Consider the following 26,175-nt stretch of genomic DNA (forward strand, 5'->3'; position numbering starts at 1 on the left):
TCTTAAGTATTTTTACCAAAATATTTATATGAAAGTAATTTAACAAACAAAAAAAATCATAAAGCTTCAATATAAGAATTAATTAAAATCATGTACGCCCTATTGGATTTCTTTCAAATTACAGCAACATTACTTGCATCTGTATTTCCTCATATTTATTGTATTTACCCAAAATAAAGATTAGGGCAGTTGCGGTCACAGCGAGCATTTCGTAATTATGACGTATAATTCTACTTTTTTTCCGAGAAGTCTGTTGCTATTTACAGCAGGTTCCGTTATTTGATGAGATAACAGTGTTCTGTAAACAAAAAAGAAGGACACCAGATAAACGAATATTGTGAAGAAATTGCACGTTTACTGAGAAATGCTAAATAGGGATTAAGTTCCTCGATTATAAAAGTCAACAGCTATCATAGCACCACCTAGCAGCGACAAGTCACCATTCCTGTTGCGACTGCGTTAATCATTTACGAGCTAACTCTTAGCAACGAGAGACAGTGAACCCTTGATTGTACTTTTTTAACAGGTATTTATGTATAAATATGAAAGTTTTTAAGAATAATATAATAATATCTAACTATAATAAAAATAATAATAAAGTTAATAATAAAGTATAATTTTAATTATAATAAAAATAACAATAAAAGATTATATTTAAATTATTAAAATTCTATAAATGTTAAAATTATTTTGTAAATAAAATTATATATACGGATAACTGAAAAGCCGTTTAATAGTTCAGGAATAGTTCAGAAGTTCTAACTGAGGCTCGGCTATTTCTGTTACCCTCCTGCCACGATCAGAGCTTTAATTGCTCAATAATACCTTATCTATACGCTGTCCTCTACAGATAACGGGGAAGATGAAAAGCATTCTTGCTTCGCCCCTTTAAGCCAGTCCTTATAAGGACTATAAGGAATAGTTCAGAAGGATTCATTCAATCCAATACCCTTGGAGGGTAATGCTGTAGCTAATGAAGTTCTGAGTCTCGGCTATTGCTGTTACCCTCCGGCATGACCAGAGCTTTAATTGCTCAATAACATCTTATACCTACACTGTCCTCTACAGATAACGGGGAAGCATTCCTACTTCGCCCCTTTAAGCCAGTCCTTATAAGGACTAAGGAATAGTTCAGGAATAAGTAGGGGGGGGTAATGGATGGCAATGCTGTAGCCAATGAAGTTCTAACTGAGGCTCGGCCATTGCTGTTACCCTCCTGTCATGATCAGAGCTTTAATAGCTCAATAACACCGTATCCCTACACTGTCCTCTACAGATAACGGAGAAGATGAAAAGCATTCTTGCTTCGCCCTCTAAGCCAGTCCTTATAAGGAATAAGTAATGAATGTTATGGTATTTATTATTTAATTGTTAAATATCTGATCACAGAACAACATATTCCATAATGCAATCTACTCCGTTAACAAGGCAGATATGTTACTATAATATCTTATAGCATATTGTATTATATTATATATATAGTATGTTATGCATTCTTTAATTTATAAGTTATGAAGCTGAAATCACTCATATTCTTCTCCTGGTTTTGCTACAGCCAGGTGTGAATTCAGCACTCCAAAGATGTTCAAAACGCTTTTTCTCTTTTTATCCGTTCACACATTCTCGTCAACAGCCTGTGATGAGTGCGATTCTTCTTGTAAAGAAGCAAAAATTGCAGTTCTTTTGGACTCAACGTCGGAAATTCTTCAACAGATAAGAGAAGTATCGGAAAGTAGGTTTACATTATTCTTTCTGTGAAAGATCAATTCATCGAATGCTATAAATGAAAAACGAAAATAATAAAATTGAAAGTTATGTTTATTAAAATAAAATAATTACCTTTAAAATGCAGTGACACGTTCATCATAATATATGGCATAATTAAAATGCAGAAGCTCATATATATAACTTTTACGCGAATGATCAATTCAAGAAAGAAATGGAAATAATAAAAACTAACTTTAATGTTACAGCAAAGATCAGTGAGGCTGTTCGAAGACCAGTCGATTGCGAGGAGATTCTGTTCAATGGTCACAATAAAAGTGGAGTATATCATGTTTGGCCCAGAAGCCGAGTTTTAAATACTGGAATAAATGTTTACTGTGACATGGAAACTGATGGAGGAGGATGGACAGTAAGTACAGCTTGCATGGTCTTATGTATTGTATGCATTTTCGAGTTTTTTTTTTCCTTTTTTTTTTTTTTTAGGGATGGGTTGATTAATATGTCACGAGATATAATATACGATTACTACGAGAGCCTGTGTAGCTCAGTGGATGTGGCGTTTGCCAACCACGGCGCTTGGCCGCACGAAGGAAGTCTTGGCTTCGAGTCTAGTCGGCGACTAGAGGAAATTTTTCTAAGCCTTTTTTCGATCGGTTCCCGAGTTAGTCGATCTCTGGCACGGGCAAGCAGGTTTTTCCTCCCGGAAACTCGGGTTTTTCGTCCTGTAAACTCAAGAAAATCGACCGTAGAACCCACATTATTTCAGACATTAAATATATTGTGTTAGGGTTAGGGACCACGAGATGGCGGCACATTTGAGCAGTCTCTCTTCACTGAGTACCGCTTAATTAGTGATAGCCTTGGGCCATCTATCTCTGATTGGTACAAGTGGAGATTGAACTGCCCACTCAGTCTCCAAAAGTTAGATAGGGCTAAATGGCCTCGCCTACTCCAGAATACGGGAATAGAAAGGCGTTAGCTGATTTTTTTTTTTTTGTATAAGATTACCTATTTATATTTATACTTCTACCTGCAATATTCTGTTTGTGTTTGTATTGTTTAAAACTTATTAGCGGGATGCTTTTCTTACCAGCCATAACTATAATATTTTCATATAAATTCTATAAAATAAAATTTTAATAATAATACGGGAATAAAAAGGCGTTAGCTGATTTTTTTTTTATGTGGTGCATAAAATCATCGGGGTAATGTTGTTATCTGATGTGCAGTTCTGGTTACTCTAGGTAATTTCTTTATTCCAGAAAACTGTAATTACAACGAGGGCGATTATTAGGCCTAACACACCGTCATTAGAATCGCCATTGTTAGCTTATTGCTGGCAGTCCTTTGCTGCTGCTGCGGGATTCTCTACAGAATTTTTGCTGGCTGGTCTCTAGACCTTCGGAATTTCTACGTGCGCTCATACGCAATTAAATCGATATGAGCGTGCCTGCCCTAGACGTCGTCGCTGACTTGCTCGATGAAGAGCCGGCTCTTTTACTCATAAATAAACTACATAAAAAGTTAACGCTGAAATGGCCTATAAATATGATCGATCCCGACATCTTTTTGACTTGCAAGACAAAGGGCTAGCACTCGCTTTCGTTAAAAAACTTCTTAAAAAATTTGAACAAGAATGGCCTGGATACCTAAACTTACATTCTTTACCCGGGGTGATGATGAGGAGAATGAAGACTTTCCTCAGTTGGAGGAAATGCACAATCTAGTGGTCTCTGCCTCTGATCAAGGAGAGACCCACGCTCGTAAGAAGCAAAAATCCAATTCAGACTGCTCTGCCTCCCCCAATGAGAAGGCGCCACCGATCATCCTAAGGGAAAAGCAAAGATGGACAACCCTAAGAACCATCATGACTAACCTGCAAATAAATTATAGATTCGCCAAAAATGTAGATGAAGGCATAAACAGCCTGCCACTGTGGCTGATTATAGAAATATTAGAAAGGAACTGAACGCAAGAGGAACACAATATCATACATTCTCACTTTCCTCCGAAAAAAATCTGAAAGTGGTGCTTCGAGGATATTGACACGGATGAAATAGTCACTGACCTCAATTTATAGGATCTACCTCCCATAAAGGTCAGTAGAATGTATAGGTCAAATAAAACTCCTATACCGTTAGTTCTGGTGGAGATTCATAATATTTACAAAGACATATACAATCTAAAACCAATCTGTGGACTTAAAATCACCCCAGAATCATTGAGAAAAAAGAGCATCTTCTGGGAAGTGCCACAGATGCCAAAAATTTGGCTGTGCCCAAAAGTTGTGCAAAGCCCAGTACATATGCTTAAAATATGGCGAGATTTACACCCCACAAACACTTGCACCAAGCCAACATCCACCCCAGCAAAGTGTGCTAATTGTGGCGGTCCTCACCCTGCTAATTATAGAGGGTGCATTCATCACCCCAAAAACAGATGGAACAACACAAATAGTCAAGACACTTCGTCATCTATTGCGAGAGCTCCTGAAATTCAAGCTCCTCAGTCCTCCAAGAGTGAAAACATGGCAACAGGTGCTCGCCCACCATTAACTAACTCCCTTAAGAAAATGAATCTCAACATCAAACGAGAACATATGCCGATGTTGCCCACTCCAAACAGACATTCCAAAACCAGAACCTGGCTAATCCACATTCAAATCTATCAGCTATCACAAATCCTGCAGCATATTGCTGCAAATATGCTGCAGGATTTCAGCAACTCAAATTCATCACGAAAGATTACAAAAAGATTTTTACAGCAAACTCAATCCATATTATCTGCACTCTCTGATGCATAGAAAAAAAAATCACTCCAGATTCGTTAGGATTATCGCTTGGAACGCCAACAGTCTCAAAAACAAAGTGTTGGAAATTCAGGAATTCAATAATAGATATAACCAGATATATCACTAATCAATGAAACTCACTATGAGGCCTGCTGACAACCTCAAAATCAGAGGGTATCAGTTTTACAGAAACGACAAACTTGAGTATAGAGGTGGAGGTACAGCCATCCTCATCAAAAAATATATAAGTCATCATTCAGTAGCCAACCCTGCAACCACCAACCTCGAAATCACTGGCATTAATGTCGTCACAAGCTCAGTTGGAAACCTAAAAAATTTTGCTACTTACAACCCTCCATCAAAAACATTGCTGACCTCAGATCTGGACGCATCCTAGGAGTAAAAGGACCGGTCATCATCGCTGGAAACTTCAGTGTAAAACATCCTGCCTGGAGCAGTAAATCTACGAAAAAAAATGACCGCATACCGTTTAACTACTCAAGTTCCAATTGTACAGCTGTGGTTGGTCCTTTAGCGCCAACTCATCTCAGTCCAATTGGCTCCTCCGAGGTCTTAGATATAGTTGTCCTCCAAAATGTCAAATTGCAGTACAACCTGGATTCACGAATAGACGAATTAACCTCTGTCCACAACCCTATTCTGCTCTAATTAGGCAATCAGAAGGGACTCCTCCCCCCTCATACCTTCATACTTTGGGAAAAATGATCCAATTTGCTCCCAAACTACTTTGGCCCTGGTCCTCATATTACCAAGGAAGAAATCGAATTTTCAGTCAATAAATTTACCCAACAAATCAATGTTGCCTTATCATCTCTCACCTCAAATACGCCTAAACGACTACCAGAAGAGATTATGAACTTAATTAGGGGGAAAAAATAAGGCAAGAGATACTTTAATACAAGGGCTCCCCAAGATAAAATGTTACTCATCAAATTGAATAGTGCAGTGAGAGATGCACTAAAAGCCCACCAAAGCAAACTATGGGAAGATAAATTAGCTTCCATTTCACCCGGTGATCAAACAGTTTGAAACTATTAAGAAATATCAAAAATAAAAATAAAACTCTTCTCCCTCTCAAATCGGATTTAGGTGTTGTTCACTCAGATGCAGAAAAAAAATACGAAACTATAGTTCAAAATTTAGAAAAGCAGTGCACCCCCTTCATATGATAACCTGAACTTCAATTATATTTATAAATTCCACCGCCACGTCAGACACGTGCTAAAACGATGTGATGCCTGTACCAACCAACTGATACCTACTTCTCCAGCCGAAATCTGTGACATCATACAGAAGTTAAAGAATAAAAAAGCTCCTGGACCTGAATGCATAAAGTTATTAAACTGCTACCCCTAAAGGCCATCGTATATCTTACAGCAATAATAAATGCCATGCTTAGATTAAAATACTTTCCCTATGCTTGGAAATTGGCAGACGTAGTCCCTATTTATAAGTCTGGTAAGGACCCACAGCTGCCACAAAGTTATCGTCCGATCAGTCTGATTTTCAACTTGGGCAAAATCGCTGAAAAAGTCATCCTTTCCAAAATTCAAGTTTCTGTAAAGAAGATTAATATCCTTCCTACAGAGCAGTTTGGTTTTCGTGAACTTCACAGCACTACTCAACAAATCCATATACTAGTGGAATACATTACCAGCAGTTTCAACTGACATCAATACACCAGAGCAGTCTTTCTTGACCCAGAAAAGGACTTCGACAAACTATGGCACTTTGGACTCCTATACAAGCTGATTTTAGCCAGCATTCCATTGGATCTGATCCACCTCATAAAGCCCATTCTTTCCGGAAGACGCACGCAAGTTAAACTAAATGGGACGGTATCTACCCAGCGGCGGATCTTGGCTGAGTGCCTCAAGGATCTTTCCTGGCGCCGATACTTTTCTCGATTTACATGGCGGACATCCCGCATAATTCGATGTCATCTATCATTGCCCTCTACGCCGACGATACAGCAATACTGACCAGATCGCTTAAATCGCATCTTGTTACCAAGAAACTACAAGATAATCTGCTGAAATTGGAACGTTGGTTCTTCATTTGGAGATTGCAAGTAAACCCTCCAAAAAGCAGTGCTCTGTTGTTCACAAAACGTTCAATATCTCCCAAAGAAAGCATCTTCCTATTTAACATCAAAATTCCCTAGAAAATAGAAGCCAAATATCTCGATGTACTGCTAGTTAGAAAACTAACCTTCAGCCCGCATGCAAAATCCTCATGTGCAAAGGCATCAAAAGTCATCGCTCAGCTCTATCCTCTTATCAATAGAAACAGCAAAGTAGATATTAAAATCAAATTGCTCCTCTACCAATTGATGATTCGTCCTATTATCACTTATGCGTCCCCTGTCTGGAGGCATACTTCAAGCTCAAATATCTTTAAACTGCAAAGACTGCAAAACAAATGCTTACGCATGATCTTAAATGCAACATGGTACATTAGAAATGTCCAACTTCATCGAGACACAAATATCCTTTATATCTACTCTTTCCTGCAATCTCTAGCAGTAAAGTACTTCTCAAAATCGTCGTAACATCCAAATGAATTAGCTCAACAAGCAGCAAATTATGATAAATCGGAATTATGAAAATATAGAAGACCTAAGGCCATCCTAGTTGCCTTTAAGGATCTATAACTTGGCCAATTCCGGGCTGAACATGTAGCTCATAAATTTTTTTCCCTACACAGTAACCTTATCAGATAGCAGGGATTATAAGAGCATTATGCTTCGCCCTTATAGACAGTAACGTTCTGCGTAGTTTAACGGGAAATGCATCTAATTTGGATGGTGTGCGAATGTTGCTTCAAAGAAGGAAAGTGAATGTATGTCGAATGTTTTATGCTAGAAATCAATTCATTTCATTTTCGGAATTAATGTTATGTGTACATCGTGAAACATTTGAAACATTCAGAACTTTTTTTTTTTCAAGATAGATTTCCAGCTCTTGTTAGTCTACTTTGTTAGTCACATCAGTCTAAGAAATTATACAATAACGTTAAGATCAAGTGAAATACAAATGTGATATCGAGAATATACTGATTAATGCTAGAATTTCTTATTTATTTTTATTTTTTTTTTTTTTTCATATATAAATACCATTTTTGTTATTTTAAGGTTATCCAAAGAAGAGGTGATTATGGAAGGCCTGTCGACAGCTTTTACAGAGACTGGAAGAGTTATAAAGATGGATTTGGATTAACCACAGAAGACTTCTGGCTAGGTATAATACATTTTTCATGACTTTATTTAACTCTCTCCTTCTCTCTCGCCCCACGTCTTCTTAAAAGACGTGGGGGTGGAAGAAGGAGAGGAACACGTGTACGCAAATCACAGTGACTGTCCAATTGATCATTCAATTTTCGACCTTCGATACCTCCTAAAACCGGTCGTGTTAAGCAACTCGCAAGAAACCTGAATTATCAAATACCCCCCCCCCCCCTGCCATATCCAATTTATAGTTGAATGACCATAAGATCGAAGTTGAATCAGAGACATTCCCAGTTTTGAATCGAATAGATAACAAGAAAACATGAAATCACTTTACTAGTTTCAATTAATTCGATTTGGTGAGTGAAGGGGAAATCGTCAGCAATCTCTTGAGTGATAACTTGCGGCTAAGTCAGTTTTCAATAAACACATATTTATGGATCGTTACTTCGATGCGTTTCGATCTATATTAAAAACGCATCTAATTGGTTCCATACTATCTGACATATGGATGAAAATAGACCATTTTTTTCTTGTATTCTATAACATATACTGAATCTAAACCAATCTAAAATTCTCTTAAATCTAGACTTTTTTACATCATTCATAAATCTAGACTTTTACATTACTCTTTTATCTTTGATGCACGAGAAGAATAGAAAATATAGGATGAATGGAAGTATTTTAGGTTTTGCTAATGTTAGAGTGAATCAAGAAATGTCAAGAAATGCACATTATGAACCCTAATGTTCATCAACTTCATAAATCATATCCAATGTTCTGTATTGATGAGTTTGTTCTGTTTTTTTTTTATTATTAACAACGTGTGTATTTACAGGTAATGATAACATCTTTGCTCTAACCAACCAGAAGGCATCTTCTATACGGTTCGATATGAGGGACTTAGAAGGTGATAATCGTTATGCTGTATATGATAGCTTTTGGATAGAAAGTGAGGAACAGGCTTATCAGCTTCACGTATCCGGTTATAAAGGAACTGCAGGTAAAAATAAATAAATAAATAAAAACTCAATCATTGTTGTATAAAATAGTATTCTATTCAGTTTGATTCGTGCATACTACTCTTTATCTAATATTTAAAATTAAGATCAACTGGAGAAAATACGCAGTTCATTAACAGACATCCTATTCCTCTCGTGCATCCTAGGAAGAGTTGAGTCTCCTCCTAATAAGGGGTTACTAGCGTATCAATACAGCCGATTCGCCACTACTCTGCTGCATTCCCTAAGGGTGGGGTTCACGGGGCCGTTTGCCTGCTTGCGGGATGAAAAAATTGGGGGGGGGGGTAAAACCCAAGACTGGCTAACTTGGCTATGGATGATGAAGATCCTCACGTCATCGACGGGAATCGAACCTAGGACATTCCTTTCCCAAGCATATAGTTGCGAAGTGCATAGCTACTAGGCTAACCACACGGACATTAACAGACATAACGCAACGTAATTCCAGTCTTAAATTTTCAGCTATAATTCCAAACAGATCATCAATCCAACTTCTATATAGTCTTATAATCATTGTAATAAAATCTTAATTAAAAGATAATCAAATATGTTAACTGCAAATTTAGTGTTTTAATGTAATGTTTCAATCAATGTTTTAAATTAATTTTCATTGAGATGTTTCCTTTTTTTTTTTTCATTGTAGGCGATTCCTTCACTCCACATAATCTAAATGCATTTTCAACCAAAGACAGGGATAATGATAAACACAGCGGCAGCTGTGCAGACGAATATAAAGGTGCATGGTGGTACTACAAATGCCACGAATCTAATTTGAACGGATTATATCTTAACGGTTTTCATACAACATTTGCAGATGGTATTGAGTGGCGCGCATGGAGAGGATATAATTACTCTCTTCCGTTTACAGAGATGAAGATTCGATCTACACATTTTCTTGAACTTTTCCCAACTAGCCATGTTATGCCACGTCGGTAAAGAGATCCAAAGAGACATCAAAGAGTAATCCCAATGAATTGTCTTTCATGCTGACATCTCTCTGGACACATCATGTGAATTTCTCACAAATTTCAGACACGAACAATAACTTCTTATTCTGAACCCTGGAAATAATTTATGTCAAAAAGTTTATATTACGCACATTCCATGTGTTTTTTTTCCCTTTCTAATACTTGTTTATAGTAGATAAGATAATAATGAAATACCAATAAAAATTTTAAAGCAAATGATTTGTCATTTTTGTTTATTTTTCTACTCACATTCACATATTCACACGTACATAAATAACTCTAGGTTGGTAGAGTCATAAGAAACTTGCAAGCATGACTTCGAAGAGATGATAAGACTTCGCTCTATCTGGTCATAGAAATCAAATATACAAAATAATTTGACAAACACTATAAACATATATTAAATATTTTTCTGAAATATATAATGCGGATCCATTTAGATTTGTGCTAACATTTTCAAAGGACTCCAACAAATCTCGACGAAAACATGTTGGGAACTGTCCAGATAAAGCATGTGAATACTTTTTTTTTGAATGAAATATTTTAATGATTAAACTGAAGAAAACAAAGTGCATGATTATATCAAAAGAGCCAATAAATAATAAACTAAATATAACTGCTAATCAAAAGAAAATTGAACAGGTTCAGTCTTTTATATATTTGAGACAAATGTTTACAGGTGGAGGAATTCCCTTCAAGAAATAAAAAGGAGAATGGAGATAGCAAGAAAAGACTTTATTTATATGAAAACTTCTCTGACATCCAGAGACATTAATTTAGACACAAGATCAACATTAATAAAGTGCTATATCTGGTCAAGCCTTCTCTACAACAGTGAAACTAGGATTCTAAATAAAGAAGCAGAGAAAAAAATAGAAGCTTTCGAAATGTGGATCATCAGAAGAATGTTGAAAATATCATGGACAGAAAACAAAATTTAAAAAAAAAGCAAAAATGAAAAAAGCATTAATGAAAATCATTAAAGAACGAAAACTTCAATATTTTGAACATCTAACTAGACAAGAAAGCATTCAGAAATTAATATGAGTAGGGAAACTGGATGGAAAAAGAGGGGAGAGGTAGACCCAGGAGAATGTGGCTTGAAGACATTAAGGATTGTACTGGCTCGAATTTCCATAAATGTTCCAGAGCAGCAAAAAATAAATAAATAAATAGCTCCGTGACATGGTTGCCAACCTCCTTCTAGGGGATGTCACTTGAAGAAGAAGAAGAAATATTTTATTGAGAAATTAAATGAAACATATAAGAATGCTACTAAAATGTGTGTGATTGATATTTTTCATATTCTTAATATTTTATTCCTTAGATCAAGTTCTGTGTTAATAGCAAAATCTTAACCAAATCTAAACGGCTATCTCTTGAACTACGTCTGCTTCAGTCAAGTCCATTTTGTTGCTGGCTTGTTATACACCACCATTGGACGCATTGGACGCCATACGTTCTTGCTAATCTGGTTAGGCTAAACGTCTCTCTGCAATGGGGTGAAATTCTCTAACCTTTAACATTAAAATTAATATAGCTTGCAAAATTTACGTAGTGCGTATCGCATGAAAAAAAAAAACTCAAATAAAATAGTATGACCAAGAGAGAGAGAGAGAGAGAGAGAGAGAGCATTTACCTGTTTTCATAGATTTTAGATTTTTTGGCCTTCTGAGCCGCATCCAAAAGCATTCGCCCAGATAACGATTCACAGGCTTCACAATTCCCTTGTCACAAGCCTGTGATAAGATAGCTCGCGATGACAACGATACCAGTAGGAGAATGGATATATTTAAAAATATCTTAAAGAAAATAAATAATTTTATTGTTCATAAATTTCAAACTAGACGCAAGCAGACTACGCTTTTATTACAAAATACTGTATATGAAAATTCTTTCATATATTTCATATATACAATATATTACTCACAAGTAATAATTGAATATCATACAAAGCTATTATTACAATTCAAAAATTTTAATAATACATACTGTGATAGGTTTCCAATTAAAAATTATTCATGTAGCAAGCAACAGTCTTAGAACTACTCTTGAGTCAAAAATTTCGCCGAATTTATCACGTCTTATAGATTGTGTCAACTTCCTGTTGCAAAATGGACTCAACCGCCACCTCAAGTTGTAAATGCAATACGATCTTCCTGTTTGCTAAGTTTATGCTAACACGAGTCTTATCTGAATATGCTTAAAATAATCCTATTTTCTCCTTATGCAGCATTATGTAAATATTAAAATAATTTAATAAATTGTCTTTTAAATAATACAATGATTTTATTTTAAATTATTAAAAAGTGGTACAATTTAATGTTATAGGAATGATCCATGAATATGGTAATTCCGAAAATAGACATTTTGAAGTGCTGCTAATAAAATTGCTTCTATAAGCTAAAACAAGTATATTTTATAAACTTTATGTGACTGTCTTCTCCCAGTTAGAAAACAACAAAGAGTTTCTTAAGTATTTTTACCAAAATATTTATATGAAAATAATTTAATAAATAAAAAAATTCATAAAGCTTCAATATAAGAATTAATTAAAATCATGTACACCCTATTGGATTCCTTTCACATTACAGCAACATTAGTTGCATTTGTATTTACCCAAAATAAAGATTAGGGCAGTTGCTTTCACAACGAGCATTTCGTAATTATGACGTGTAATTCTACTTTTTTCCCGAGAAGTATGTTGCTATTTACAGCAGGTTTCGGTATGATGCGATAACAGTGTTCTGTAATGACACCAGATAAACGAATATTGTGAAGAAAGTGCACGTTTATTCAGGGGTGTAGTCCTAAAAGAAATAGTTCCAGGGCCTCTACCTTGGAAACAAAAATCCAGAGCACGAAGTGCGCCATTATTATTATTATTATTATTATTATTATTATTATTATTATTATTGCGACGGCCATATGGCAGAGATATCTCCTTGTTTTCAGAAAAAAAATGACAAGATCGGCAAGCTGCTATTTTTTGACCGAAAGCTGGAAATGCATTATAAGTCTCATTATTATAATTCTTATAATTTATTACAATGAATTTAAAAACTTTGATAGTTTTAAAAAAGTACCAGGGCGACGCCCAGGCGCGCCCCTGGCCTAACTACACCCCTGCGTTTATTGCGAAATGCGAAATAGGGATTAAGTTCCTCGATTATAAAAGTCAGCAGCTATCATAGCACCACCTAGTAGCGACAAGTCACCGTTCCTGTTTCGTCTGTGTTAATCATTTATGAACTAACTCTTAGCAACGAGAGACAGTGAGCACTTCATTGCACGTTTTGAACAGGTATCTATCTATAAATTAAAAGTTTTTAAGAATAATATAATGATATCTAACTATAAAATTGTGTTATATTCTTTTGGTTTATTAGTCGACCATAAATATTAAAAGATCTACACAATTGTCAACAAGTTTCGAGAAAAACTATACAACACGCTCAACGAACAACGACTGAGACTTCACGCTCCATGCGTATGATGTTACGCGTCAGTTTTAATTTTACTTGATTTGACTGGGCTACTCCATTCTTCTTTTTTACTAGTAAACGGTATTGTACCGACTTCCTTGTCCTGAAGAAGCCAGACAGAATAGCTGGTGAAACTTGTTGACAATTGTTAGATCTTTTAATATTTATGGTCGACTAATAAACCAATAGAATATAACTCAATTTTAATGTTAAGTGACCAAATAATTTACAATAATAATATCTAACTATAATAAAAATAATAATAAAATTAATAATAAAGTAATATTTTAATTATAATAAAAATAAGAATAAGGATTATATTTAAATTATTAAGATTCTATAAATGTTGAAATTATATTGTAAATAAAAATATATATACGGATAATTGAAAAGCCGTTTAATTACTGCAGGAATAAGTAGGTAGGAAGAATAATCAATCGACTGTGAGATGCGGTGATTGATTCATTCAATCCAATACCCTTGGAGGGTAATGGATGGCAATGCTGTAGCCAATGAAGTTCTAACTGAGGCTCGGCTATTGCTTTTACCCTCCTGCCATGATCAGAACTTTAATTGCTCAATAACACCTTATCCCTACACTGTCCTCTACAGACAGCGGGGAATATGAAAAGCAATATTGCTTCGACCCTTTAAGCCAGTCCTTATAAGGACTATAAGGAATAAGTAGATTAATACCCTTGGAGGGTAATGGATGACAATGTACTGTAGCCAATGAAGTTCTAACTGAGGCTCGGCTATTGCTGTTACCCTCCTGCCATGATCAGAGCTTTAATAGCTCAACAACAACTTATTCCTACACTGTCCTATACAGATAACGGGGAAGATGAAAAGCATTCTTGCTTCGCCCCTTTAAGCCAGTCCTTATAACGAGTATAAGGAATAAGTAATGAATGTTATAGTATTTACTATTTGATTATTAAACAAGATCACAGAACAACATATTTCTTAATGCAATCTACTCCGTTAACAAGCAGATATGTTACAATGTTTCAATAATATCTTATAGCATATTGTATTATATATATAAATAGCATACATAATATATATATATATATATATATATATATATATATATATATATATATATATATATATATATATATATATATATATATATATATATATTATCTATTCTTTAATTTATATATATATTATCTATTCTTTAATTTATATATATATTATCTATTCTTTAATTTATAAGTTATGAATCTGAAATCAGTCATATTCTTCTCCCGGTTTTGCTACAGCCAGGTGTGTGAATTCAGCGTTCCAAAGATGTTCAAGACGCTTTTTCTCTTTTTATCCGTTCACACTTTCTCGTCCACAGCCTGTGATCAGTGCGATTCTTCTTGTAAAGAAGCAAAAATTGCAGTTCTTTTGGACTCAACGTCGGAAATTCTTCAACAGATAAGAGAAGTATCGAAAAGTAGGTTTACATTATTCCTTCTGTGAAAGATCAATTAAACGAATGCTATAAATGAAAAACGAAAATAATAAAATTGAAAGTTATGTTTATTAAAATAAAATAATTACCTTTAAAATGTAGCAAAACTTTCATAATAATATATGGCATAATTAAAATGCAGAGAGCTCACATATATAACTTCTACGCGAATGATCAATTCAAGAAAGAAATGGAAATAATAAAAACTAACCGTTAATGTTACAGCAAGGATCAGTGAGGCTGTTCGAAGACCAATCGATTGCGAGGAGATTTTGTTCAATGGTCACAATAAAAGTGGAGTATATCATGTTTGGCCCTTAAACCGAGTTTTAAATACTGGAATAAATGTTTACTGTGACATGGAAACTGATGGAGGAGGATGGACAGTAAGTACAGCTTGCATGGTCTTATGTATTGTATGAATTTTCGAGATTTTTTTTTCTTTTTAATTTGATTAATTGTATTTTTATAAGGGCTGAGTTGATTAATATGTCATGAGGTATAAGATTACCTATTTATATTTATCTACCTGCAATATTCTGTTTGTATTGCAATATTCTGTTTGTATTGTTTAAAAGTTATTAGCAGGGTAAAAAGTAAGTAAATAATCGTGCTGAATTAGCAATGTAAACGAACATGGAAATAGTTAATGCATTACAATAAAACATTTCTGCGCATTATTTAACTAGTTCAAGACTAGCTTTTCTTACCAGATATAACTATGATATTTTCATATAAATTCTATAAAATAAAATTTTTATAATATTAATAATAGATAAAATAGCTATTATATAGAGAATGTTTGTGTTTTCATTTTAGATTTATTGATACTGTTTCGAAGACTTATTTATTTTTAATATACAGATTATATAAAAGAAATTAACAGGTGAATAGTTTAATGGGAAATGTATCAAATTTGGATGGTGTGTAAACATTGATTCACAGAAGGAAAGTGAATATCGAATGTTTCATGCTACAAATCAATTCATTTAATTTTCGGAATTCTTTGTCAGTCTAAGAAAACTATACAATAACGTTAAGATCAAGTGAAATCCAAATGTGATATCGAGAATATACTGATTAATGCAAGAATTCCTTATTTAGTTTTTTTTTTCTTTTTTTTTCATATATAAATACCATTTTTGTTATTTTAAGGTTATCCAAAGAAGAGGTGATTATGGAAGGCCTGTCGACAGCTTTTACAGAGACTGGAAGAGTTATAAAGATGGATTTGGATTAGCCACAGAAGACTTCTGGCTAGGTATAATAAATTTTTCATGACTTTATTTAACTTTCTCCTTCTCCCTCGCCTCACGTCTTTTAAGAAGACGTGGGGGAGGAAGAAGGAGAAGAACACGTGTGCACAAGTCACAGGTGAATGTCCAATTGATCATTCAATTTTCGACCTTCGATGCCTCCTAAAACCGGTCGTGTTAAGCGACTCGCAAGAAACCTGAATTATCAAATACCCCCCCCCCCCCCTGCCATATCCAATTTGTAGTTGAATGACCTTAAGATCGAAGTTGAATCAGAGACATTCCCAGTTTACAATCGAATAGATAACAAGAAAACATGAAATCATTTCACTAGCTTCAATTATTTCCGATTTGGCGGGTAAAGGGGAAGTCGCCAGTAATCTCTTGAGTGATAACTGGCGGCTAAGTCAGTTTTCAATAAACACAAATTTATGGATCGCTACTTAGATGCGTTTCGATATATATATATAACGCATCTAATTGGTTCCATACTATCTGACATATGGATGAAAACAGGCCTTTTTTTTTCTTATATTCTATAACATATACTGAATAAATTAATCTAAAATTCTCTTAAATCTACACTTTTTTACATTACTCTTTTATCTTTCACGCACGAGAAGAATAGAAAATATAGGGTAGATGGAAGTATTTTAGGTTTCGCTAATGTTAGATTGAATCAAGAAATGCACATTATGAACCCTAATGTTCAATAACTTCATAAATCATATCCAATATTCTGTATTGATGCGTTCGTATTGTTAACAACTTATGTATTTATAGGTAATGATAACATCTTTGCTCTAACTAACCAGAAGGCATCTTCTATACGGTTCGATATGAGGGACTTAGAAGGTGATTATCGTTATGCTGTATATGATAGCTTTTGGATAGAAAGTGAGGAACAAGATTATCAGCTTCACGTATCAGGTTATAAAGGAACTGCAGGTAAAAATAAATAAAAAGACAATAATTGTTTTATAAAATAGTATTCTATTCAGTTTGATTCGTGCATACTATCTACTATTATGAATTAAGATTAACTGGAATTATTTAAAGAATAATTTCATAACTATATAATAAAAATATCTGAAGTACATTTAATGTAGCCTTCTTCGCATTCTCATCTTTTCTAATGAGTGAGCTGTCTAAAACTAGAAAAGAAAAAAAAAAAGTTTATTTTTTTTCTCTGAAACTTTTTGAACTGGAGCAAACACACATTAACAGACATAAAGCAACATAATTCCAGTCTTAAATTCTTCAGCTATAATTCCAAACAGATCATCAATCCAACTTCTATGTAGTCTTATAATCAAAGTAATAAAATATTAATTAAAAGATAATCAAATATGTTAACTGCAAATTTAACTTCTTTTTTATGTAATGTTTCATTCAATGTTTTAAATTAATTTTCATTGAGATGTTTTATTTATTTATTTTTTTATTTTTAGGCGATTCCTTCACTGTACATAACCTAAATGCATTTTCAACCAAAGATAGGGATAATGATAAAAACAACGGCAATTGTGCAGAAGAATTTAAAGGTGCATGGTGGTACGTTAAATGCCACGAATCTAATTTGAACGGATTATATCTTAACGGTTTTCATACAACATTTGCAGATGGAATTGAGTGGCGCGCATGGAAAGGATATAATTACTCTCTTCCATTTACAGAGATGAAGATTCGATCTACACATTTTCTTGAACTTTTCCCAACTAGGCATGTTATGCCGCGTCGGTAAAGAGACATCAAAGAGTAATCCCAATGAATTGTCTTTCATGCTGACATCCCTCTGGACACATCATGTGAATTTCTCACAAATTTCAGACACGAACAATGACTTCTTAATGTGATCCTGGAAATAATTTTTCTTAAGAAGTTTATATTACGTACATTCCATGTATTTTTTTTTTAATTTTTAATACTTGTTTATTGTAGATAAGATAATAACGAAATGCTGCCAATAACAAATTTAAAGCAATTACCCCATTTGTCATTTTTGTTTATATTTCTATATTCACATATATAATTAATAACACTAGGTTGGGAGTAATACTGAGTTGTGAGAAGAAATATCGGGATTATCCAAAAGTGAAATTAATATAAAAATCTTCAATGAAATACATTATACCAGAAAATAGTATTTGTTTTAACTTTTAAGGTTTGTAAAAAACATAAAATTATAAGCCAATGAATAGGACAACATTTGTTCAGAATGGACTGTTATAAAATCAACCCCTGTTTACACTAGGTCTACCAGAATATTTATTTGCTCATCTTAACTATCCGCAAGCAGAAATACCATATATGGAAAATCTGGTAGCACAAACTCTTGGGACACCAACTAGAAGCAGTGGCGGATGTCCATTATTTAGCTGCTAGTTCTCATCGCAGTTTCTTGAACTAGATGCTCTACTTCCGTGCTTCCCAAACTTACGGATGTACAGGCCCCCTTAGGAAAAATTAAAATATTTCACAGCCCCCTCCACATCGAAAAAAATTCGTAATACAGTTATATATTATTATAATATTCAGGGGCGCGCCAGTAGTGTCCAGCGCCTGTGTGCAAAACTTTAGTTGGCGCCCCTATTCCCCCTCTCCAATAAAAAAAGACTTTAAAAAAACGTTTTTTTTTTAAAGTATTTCCTCCTGTTTGGCGCCTTTACTATCCTGGCGCCTGTGTGCGTCGCACACATTGCACATATGATCGGCGCGCCCCTGATAATATTCGTTGTATTTATATTCAAGATTTTGTGTTTGTAAACTTTTTTTTTTCTTATCAATACCTTTGAAATGAAACTTATACGAATAAGCATATGTTTACTAATATTGATTAAGCGCCAAAATACGCAGGAAGCAAAATTTGTGAACCCGCACCAATGTGTGATTTTTTCCATTAAAATATAAAAAATAAAAAAAAAATAAAAAAATCAGCTAACGCCTTTTTATTCCCGTATACGGGAGTAGGCGAGGCCATTTAGCCCTATCTAACTTTTGGAGACTGAGTGGGCAGTTCAATCTCCACTGGTACCCAATCAGAGACAGATGGCCCAAAGCTATCACTAATTAAGCAGTATGCAGTGAAGAGAGACGGCTCAAATGTGCCGCCATCTCGTGGTCCCTAACCCTAACACAATATATTTAATGTCTGAAATAATGTGGGTTCTACGGTCGATTTTCTTGAGTTTACAGGACGAAAAACCCGAGTTTCCGGGAGGAAAAACCTGCTTGTCCGTGTCAGAGATCGACTAACTCGGGAACCGGTCGAAAAAAGGTTTAGAAAAATTTCCTCTAGTCGCCGACTAGACTCGAAACCAAGTCTTCCTTCGTGCGGCCAAGCGCGGTGGTATGCAAACGCCACATCCACTGAGCTACACAGGCTCTTATATAAAAAATAACAAAATAATAATAATAAATAATAAAAATGAAATACATTTCTTTTAAGATTAAACAAAAAGAACTACTTAGTCTTAAAACACTTTAAATTTGTTTTCATTATTTCACGGCCCCCTCAACAAAACTTGTGCCTCCCCCCCCAAGGGGGACACGGCCCACAGTTTGGGAAGCACTGCTCCAGTTCAATGGAAAAGTGTAATATGATCGACCAAATTTCTTACTTGAAGTTTCTTAAATCTATGTTGGTTTCCATTTCTGTAAATGTACATCGAAAGATTAGCGTTGCTTACAGCAAACCTGACAGGAAGGAGTAAATTCAGCTTGCTTGGTAGCGTCGTCGACTAGACTCTCTAATTCTTTAAAGGTGAGAGGGCAACAAGAGGCTAACTATTGTTGGCCTCATCAGTATTCTCCTATGAGGGCAACTGCTTTTTATCCTTTCTGGACGCGTGTCATTCCGGCTATTTTATAACCCGGATGAGCTTATGCTCATCCGGGTTATAAAATGTACAACAATTACACTAATCAATTATACAGGCATAATAGTGCAGTGCACAAAAAAAAATTGACAATCAAGAATATAGGGGACAATATATAGGTGGTAAAAGACATACTATGTATACATTATGTACACGCAAAATAAAATCAGTGCAGATAACTAATTAATTGAATATTTGAATATTTTGCATTTAATTTCTCATTTCACACACGTATTCTGAGCAGATTATTTTAAATCGTATAGAAATTTAAATGCTCTAGGATCAGATTTCTGTATCATGTTTGGATTCATTTCGTATTAAGAGCCCGTGGAAGATTTTTGGAGCCAAATAGAATAGTGTTTATGCAATTATTTCTTTTTGCGTAATTGGGATTAAATATTTAATATTTTAAACCTGTTTTATGCAGAAGTATCTTGTCTAATGCCTATCAGACTTTAGGAAAAGTAGTATCCTGTAAATATATAATTGTCTATGTGATAAGATATTTAATAAGGTATACGATTTGGTGTTCACTATAGTGCCTCTATATTTACTGTTGGTTAACATGCGTATTAATTTATTTTGTAAAGAGATAAAGAGTGTCAGTGTGGTGTGATATGTTCCTGCCCAGCTTAGTATACCGTATTGTATAACGGTTCCAGGCGAAATATAATGTTCTTAAAATTGTCATAGTTAAGAATCTTTTTAAAAAGAAGACACGAGATAGCATGAATCTTACTCTGTTGCCGTGGCCGCTCGTGGCTTGAAATCGTGGGATGCTGCAACTTTCGAAATATACTTACGCACTGTAAGTACAGTGTATACGTGTTTGGATAAAATATCAAAATTATGGTAAAAATTAAACATGAAAAAATATTGTGTATTATCGATAAAATTATATAGTTTGGAATAATTCAAAATTAATTAAAAATAAAATATATTCTTCTTGTTTTGTTTCATGAAAAAATATTGTTTATTATCGATAAAATTATACAGTTTAGTATAATTCAAAATTACTTAAAAATAAAATTCATTATCATAACCCCAATAATGTTCTAAAGTAAAAACTATAACAAATGTTATGTCTTTAATTGTAATGTCCAAATACTTAAAGAGACGGAGGAAACACGATAAGCACTACGAACATTCTACTACTGGCGCAAACTGCATATAAACAACAGTGGAACTGCGCGACGGACAGTGCCGCATTACGCTAATAGCTCGCATCTCACTATGACGTGCATATGCTTGCGCACGTGTAGCAATATGACACTGTGGTAAACACAGTGCTGCTAGCTTCCTTCACCCTCCTTAGTGCTTCAAGATGGATTTTTATTATTATTTTTTATACAAAATAAGAGAATTGTATAGGACTGTTGATGATAAAATTAAATATTACAAGCAAATATTAATAAATATATTTATATATCGAGAAAAAGTGGGGGTGCTGCAGTTCCGTAGTGCCTATATACGAGTCGCCCCTGCTCTGTTGCATGCTTCTGTAATAATATGTGTGCAATTTTTAATCCTTAAATAGGTTATACTATTTAGTATAACCTAGAAATCCTGGTAAAGTTAGTTTGTGTTGGTCTTGTAATGAATAAATTAAGATTGTGAAGTTCAGCAGAGCGTGTTCAGTACTTAGTTTCTGTCTACATCCATACTGGTTCTTAGAAAAGTGGCTTTTTTTTTCTAAAAAGCCACTAATCTATTTTTTTTTTTTTTTTTACTGATTTCGCTAACACATCTCTAATGCAGAAAACTGGGAGTAGATCATTTTTGCATCCTTTTTTATGAAGTGGTATTACCACACCTTTCTTAAATCTGTTGGAAACAAACTCCAGTCATCAGCATTTTTCTATCAAATATTTCTGGCATTCCTGCGCAATGTTGACACTAATACCATCTTGACCTCAGCAGAAAAGTTTTCACGTCTGTGTAATTATCTCTTCTTCTTCCGAACATGGATTTTAGGCCAAGTGGCCTGTTCCGGTCTCATGCCATCTCTTTCTTGGTCTTCTGATTCTCCTTTTTCCACTTATTTTATATCTGCATAATATTTTTAGTAGTCTGTTGTTGTCCGTTCGATTTAAATGTTCTAGCCATTTTTGTTTATACTGTCTTATGTAGTAATTAATTCTTTTTATATTCAGGGATTGTAAAATTTCTTCATTTGTTTTGTGGTCCCACTTGGTATATCCAGCTGTTTTTCTGAAACATTTCATTTCTGCTGTTTAAATTCGTTTTCCATCTTTCCTTTTTATGGTCCATGTTTCGCTTCCGTATAGTAGAGTTAGTTTTGACAAGACATTATATAGTCTGATTCTAGTGTGTTTTTGTACTAGGGATGGCTTAAATATATTATTTATTATGCCATTTACTTTGATAAAGTTTCTATTTTAGTGTGTGTATTTCTTCTTCATATAATAAATCACATCCCAAGTATCTGAAAGTATTTACTTGTTCGAATATTTTATTATCTATCACTATTTTACTTCGTATTGGGTTTCCTACTTTGAATGTCATTATTTTTGTTTTTCCTTTAGATATTATCATATTGTATTGTTTTGAGATATCATTTAATGATTTTAATGATCTCTGTAAATCATCTTCTGATGTAGCTAATACTATTTAATCATATGCAAATATTAATATTAATATTAATTGCAAATAGCTAATACTATTTGATCATCTGCCATTTGTGGGGTTATTTGTATACCAAATTGGTTATACTGTTTACAGATTGTTATAATTTTATTTATATATACAGTGGTATCTCGTTAATTCGAACTAATAAAAACCGTGCTCGTTCGGATTAGCGAATTTTCCCCCAAGAGACAACAATAACTAAAGTTAAGACAAAAATAATCAGATTCTAATGGTACATCAATTTAATTTTGTAAATAAATGAAGTAACCGATAGAAAAAAAAGCTACTGTATTGTATTGTAAAGCTTAAAAAATAATACAGTACATAAGTTAATTTTAGTAAAATATTTAGTTTGTATTTACTTCCTATTGTTGAGGATTCTGATTTAATAGAATTACATGGTTCAGTAATAACTTAATTTGCGTAAAAAATATCACTTTCTTGTACATAACACACAAAAATAGTTTCACAAAATTTCTTTATAAAAAACAGTCACTGATTTTCTTTTGCTTCTTGGAAGCTAAACTTTTTTCGAATGCTTCTCGGAGCTGCATTAGCAACAAAATTTTGTGGAATGGCGTATCATTCTGCTTAGCCCATTCTATACGCATGTTAAAACTGTCAGCTGCCTCTTCATGTTTTACTTTTTTTTTTTTTTTTGGATTCTTTTCTAATTCATTCTGCAGCGTCATCATATTTATAATTTCAGCATCTGATTTGATTCCGAATTCACTTGCGGTTCTATCCATTCCATAGCATCTGTTTGTGAAATTTCAACATTTGGATTTATATTTTTAGCCAAATTATGCACGTTTTGAATGTCCTCTTTTTGTGTATCACCGTAGTTATACTGTAATAATAATAAAATAAATAATAATCGTTAAAATAATAATTATTAAATAAAAATAATAGTACACGAAATAATAATGCATAAAAAATAAAACTTTTTTTTTCTCTTTCAAACCGCAGTTCGGATTACTGGAGGTTCGAACTAAAGAAGTTCGGATTAGCGAGATATCACCGTATATTGAAAAGCAGAGGTGAGAGGGTTCTCACAAGTAGGTGATAAGAAAAAAGTACATTGAACTCTCATTTCTTTTAAGAGTGCAATTTACTGATGGAGTATTAGGGGTTTTAGAAGTTTTTCATTGGCGGCTACCAAATAATTATTTAATTCGTCTGCTAAAGTTCTTTCACTATTTAAATCTGAAGGATTATTGTTATGATTACTAAGTCGGAATTTGGTTCTCGGATATTTTTGTGGAGTATATGATTTAAGAATTTCCATTGTTTTTAGCACTACATTCACATTTCAGAAATACATTAAAATAATACTAGCGATTTTTTCCTTCTTTCAATTTATATCCTACCTGGTTCCTATTCCTATAGTGTTTGAAGCTATTCTAGTACCATTCATTGAGGGGGATCTTTTTTGTGCTTTTTATACATCTTATCTTTGAGTTTTATACATTGATTTATGTCTTGTGTTATCCATGGCTTCTTTGATTTCCGCTTGCCTCCTCGGAGTATGACAACTGTGTGTTCTATTTAAGTATTTAATATATTCATGAATTTGCATTAAGCATCGTCAACATTGGTTTCATATTTTATCTGCTCCCTGGATATAGTACCTAATTTATGTTTTAACACGTTGTAGTTTTATTCTATGATACTGGACGCTGATATCTTGTATGTCTGTAGAGAGCTTTTGACGACCATCGGAAACTGATCTATGTTCTGTTATATTATAGTGTTAAAAGATTGGCTCTTTTAACACTGCTGTCTAGATTTCATTTGTGTTTTTCGTGTTCTAACAAACGCATGATCCAGATACGATGCGCGGTCACTGAAATCCTTCGTCGGAATATTTGCGTACTGCTCAAGGTCATACACTCCAATAAGGCAATGTAACTTTCCTACCGGCTGAGGCGGATGAAATATCCAGCCCACCACAGCATTCTGCATGGATCAAAACTTCATCGGCATTGTACCTTTCATCATGCCATTACCACCCTCCGCCATTAATCCCTTTACGGCTATTTAAAGCCATTCATGGATTAATTGTTAGTGCCGGACTAACAGTTTGTGTCACCTGTCTTTACACACACTGTTTTACTTGGAATTTTCTTTACTGTCCTAAAATATTTGACTTTTTCGCCTCTAAAATGATTTATTGTGTTTCTTCCCCAAAATTGAAACGAATTTCATATGTGCGAAAATAATCAATCTTGAAATGACCATCGATCAGCCTTTGCAATGAATCTATCTAGTAGTAGCAAATTTGCTGTATTATAAATTTATTCTTCAAATCACTGCAACGGAACAGTCGCACTGGTTGTTCCAATATAGAAACAACTTTTTTCGCGAATTTTCAGATGTTTGCATTAAACATATTATGTCATATATTTATATTTTTAAATAATATTTATTGAAATAAATATGACCTTTTGCTTTCTTTCCTAGCAAAATACCATTATATGGATTATCACATTTCAGTTCTAGAAACGAATTTTTTTTTTTTTTTTGTTTTATGAACAACAAACGATGTTTTGCATAACTCGATTTCCGATTGCGAATCTTTTTAGTATCGAAAATTATATCCAATGATGTTTTAGCAGGGATTCTTCGCCTTTTTTTTTTTTTTTTTTTTTTTGTAGGATGCACATTTCTATAATATCCAGTGCGTAACCACCGTAGATATGTTGAAAATATAATATGAAGGCTATCATATACAGAATAATTCAAAATTCATGCTTATTTTGAAGATTTGCTAATGCTTACCCCCCCCCCCATCTTTATCCTCTCCTGGAATTCAAGTACATAACCACTCTACCACTCTAAATTTCTACAGGTTCGTAAACGTTTCCAGACAGTATTCAAAATCTATTATTTCATTTTATCGTTTTGACAAAAGAAATAAGACAATAATATTGTTGTACCATGAAGCTTCTAATTCTGTACTATTTCTTTGCCATCTAAAACCAGCAGTCCTACTGTCTGGAAACGTTTTCGAACCTGTAGAAATTTAGAGTGGTTATGTATTTTCACCACATAAAATTGTTTATAATGCATACCACACACACACAAAAAAAAGTTCAGTAGTATTATTTTAGTTTCTTTTTCTTAAAATAATCTAAATATTTTTACTTCTACTTATGCTTCTGGTTGCTATTTCTGAAGTAATCTACGCCTTAGAAATACTTGTAGTAATCCTCTTAGCTGGAGGGAAAGGTAAAGGCTTAGGTTACTCTCAGTGTTATTCAAGAAGAAAATTGAGAACGCCTAGCTAGAAGGGACACTAAAGTGCCTCAAGCTATAGTGAGAGATACGTCAAGAATGTCGTGTTTCGTTTTCAATTGTTGATTAGTAGACATCCTAACAGAAAAAAATATTTCTTTTACAGGCTGATACAGTATTTATGCTGAAATAAGTTCTTAATTTATAATGATCAGTTTCATTTTTATTATCGAAAAAATATAAGTTATTTCATATAATTATCTTGAAAAAGAGGACTTCAATTATTTTTAAAGAAAAGGAGCATATACTTCACATAATCTTATTTTTTGGGGAGGGAAGGAAGGTTATATTGAAGACTTATTCAAATTTCAGATATTTCAGAGAATTTATTTTATAAATCGTTCGCAAGACAACTGTTATGAACGTAAATCACTTGGGGAACATGCCCATTC

At 33.8% G+C, this 26,175-nt stretch overlaps 2 protein-coding genes across 4 annotated transcripts; both read left to right on the forward strand.

The window, feature by feature from the left end:
• Window positions 1-428: 428 nt before the first annotated feature.
• Window positions 429-9,969, forward strand: LOC150103357 (techylectin-5A-like). Of its 3 annotated transcripts, XM_090397670.1 has the most exons (6): window positions 429-526; window positions 1,556-1,732; window positions 1,974-2,134; window positions 7,671-7,776; window positions 8,602-8,766; window positions 9,429-9,969. In XM_090397670.1, exons 2-6 carry the CDS (start codon window positions 1,582-1,584, stop codon window positions 9,719-9,721), a joined length of 876 nt encoding a protein of 291 aa, XP_090253796.1. In that variant the 5' UTR covers window positions 429-526; window positions 1,556-1,581; the 3' UTR covers window positions 9,722-9,969. The 3 variants fall into 3 exon arrangements, with proteins under 3 accessions (XP_090253796.1, XP_090253797.1, XP_090253799.1); XM_090397671.1 differs by lacking the exon at window positions 8,602-8,766; XM_090397673.1 differs by lacking the exon at window positions 1,556-1,732 and having other exon boundaries at window positions 436-526.
• Window positions 9,970-12,968: 2,999 nt separating this feature from the next.
• Window positions 12,969-17,951, forward strand: LOC150103358 (techylectin-5A-like). The gene is made up of 6 exons (XM_090397790.1): window positions 12,969-13,057; window positions 14,507-14,685; window positions 14,929-15,089; window positions 15,859-15,964; window positions 16,743-16,907; window positions 17,411-17,951. The coding sequence occupies exons 2-6, from the start codon at window positions 14,535-14,537 to the stop codon at window positions 17,701-17,703; spliced, it is 876 nt and encodes a 291-aa protein (XP_090253916.1). The 5' UTR covers window positions 12,969-13,057; window positions 14,507-14,534; the 3' UTR covers window positions 17,704-17,951.
• Window positions 17,952-26,175: the final 8,224 nt, after the last annotated feature.

Source organism: Typopeltis vanoorti, chromosome 9, assembly GCF_054136105.1.
Source record: "Typopeltis vanoorti isolate ZY-2024b chromosome 9, IOZ_Tvanoo_1.0, whole genome shotgun sequence".
Classification (NCBI taxonomy): Eukaryota; Metazoa; Arthropoda; class Arachnida; order Uropygi; family Thelyphonidae; genus Typopeltis; species Typopeltis vanoorti.

Bases quoted from the DNA above. Each gene is read 5' to 3' on its own strand.
- LOC150103357 (XM_090397670.1), top strand. From the start codon at position 1,582: ATGTTCAAAACGCTTTTTCTCTTTTTATCCGTTCACACATTCTCGTCA. The intron at 1,733-1,973 runs GTAGGTTTACAT...TTAATGTTACAG, and splicing joins GATAAGAGAAGTATCGGAAA to CAAAGATCAGTGAGGCTGTT. The intron at 7,777-8,601 runs GTATAATACATT...GTGTATTTACAG, and splicing joins CACAGAAGACTTCTGGCTAG to GTAATGATAACATCTTTGCT.
- LOC150103358 (XM_090397790.1), top strand. From the start codon at position 14,535: ATGTTCAAGACGCTTTTTCTCTTTTTATCCGTTCACACTTTCTCGTCC. The intron at 15,090-15,858 runs GTAAGTACAGCT...TGTTATTTTAAG, and splicing joins CTGATGGAGGAGGATGGACA to GTTATCCAAAGAAGAGGTGA. The intron at 16,908-17,410 runs GTAAAAATAAAT...TTTTATTTTTAG, and splicing joins AGGTTATAAAGGAACTGCAG to GCGATTCCTTCACTGTACAT.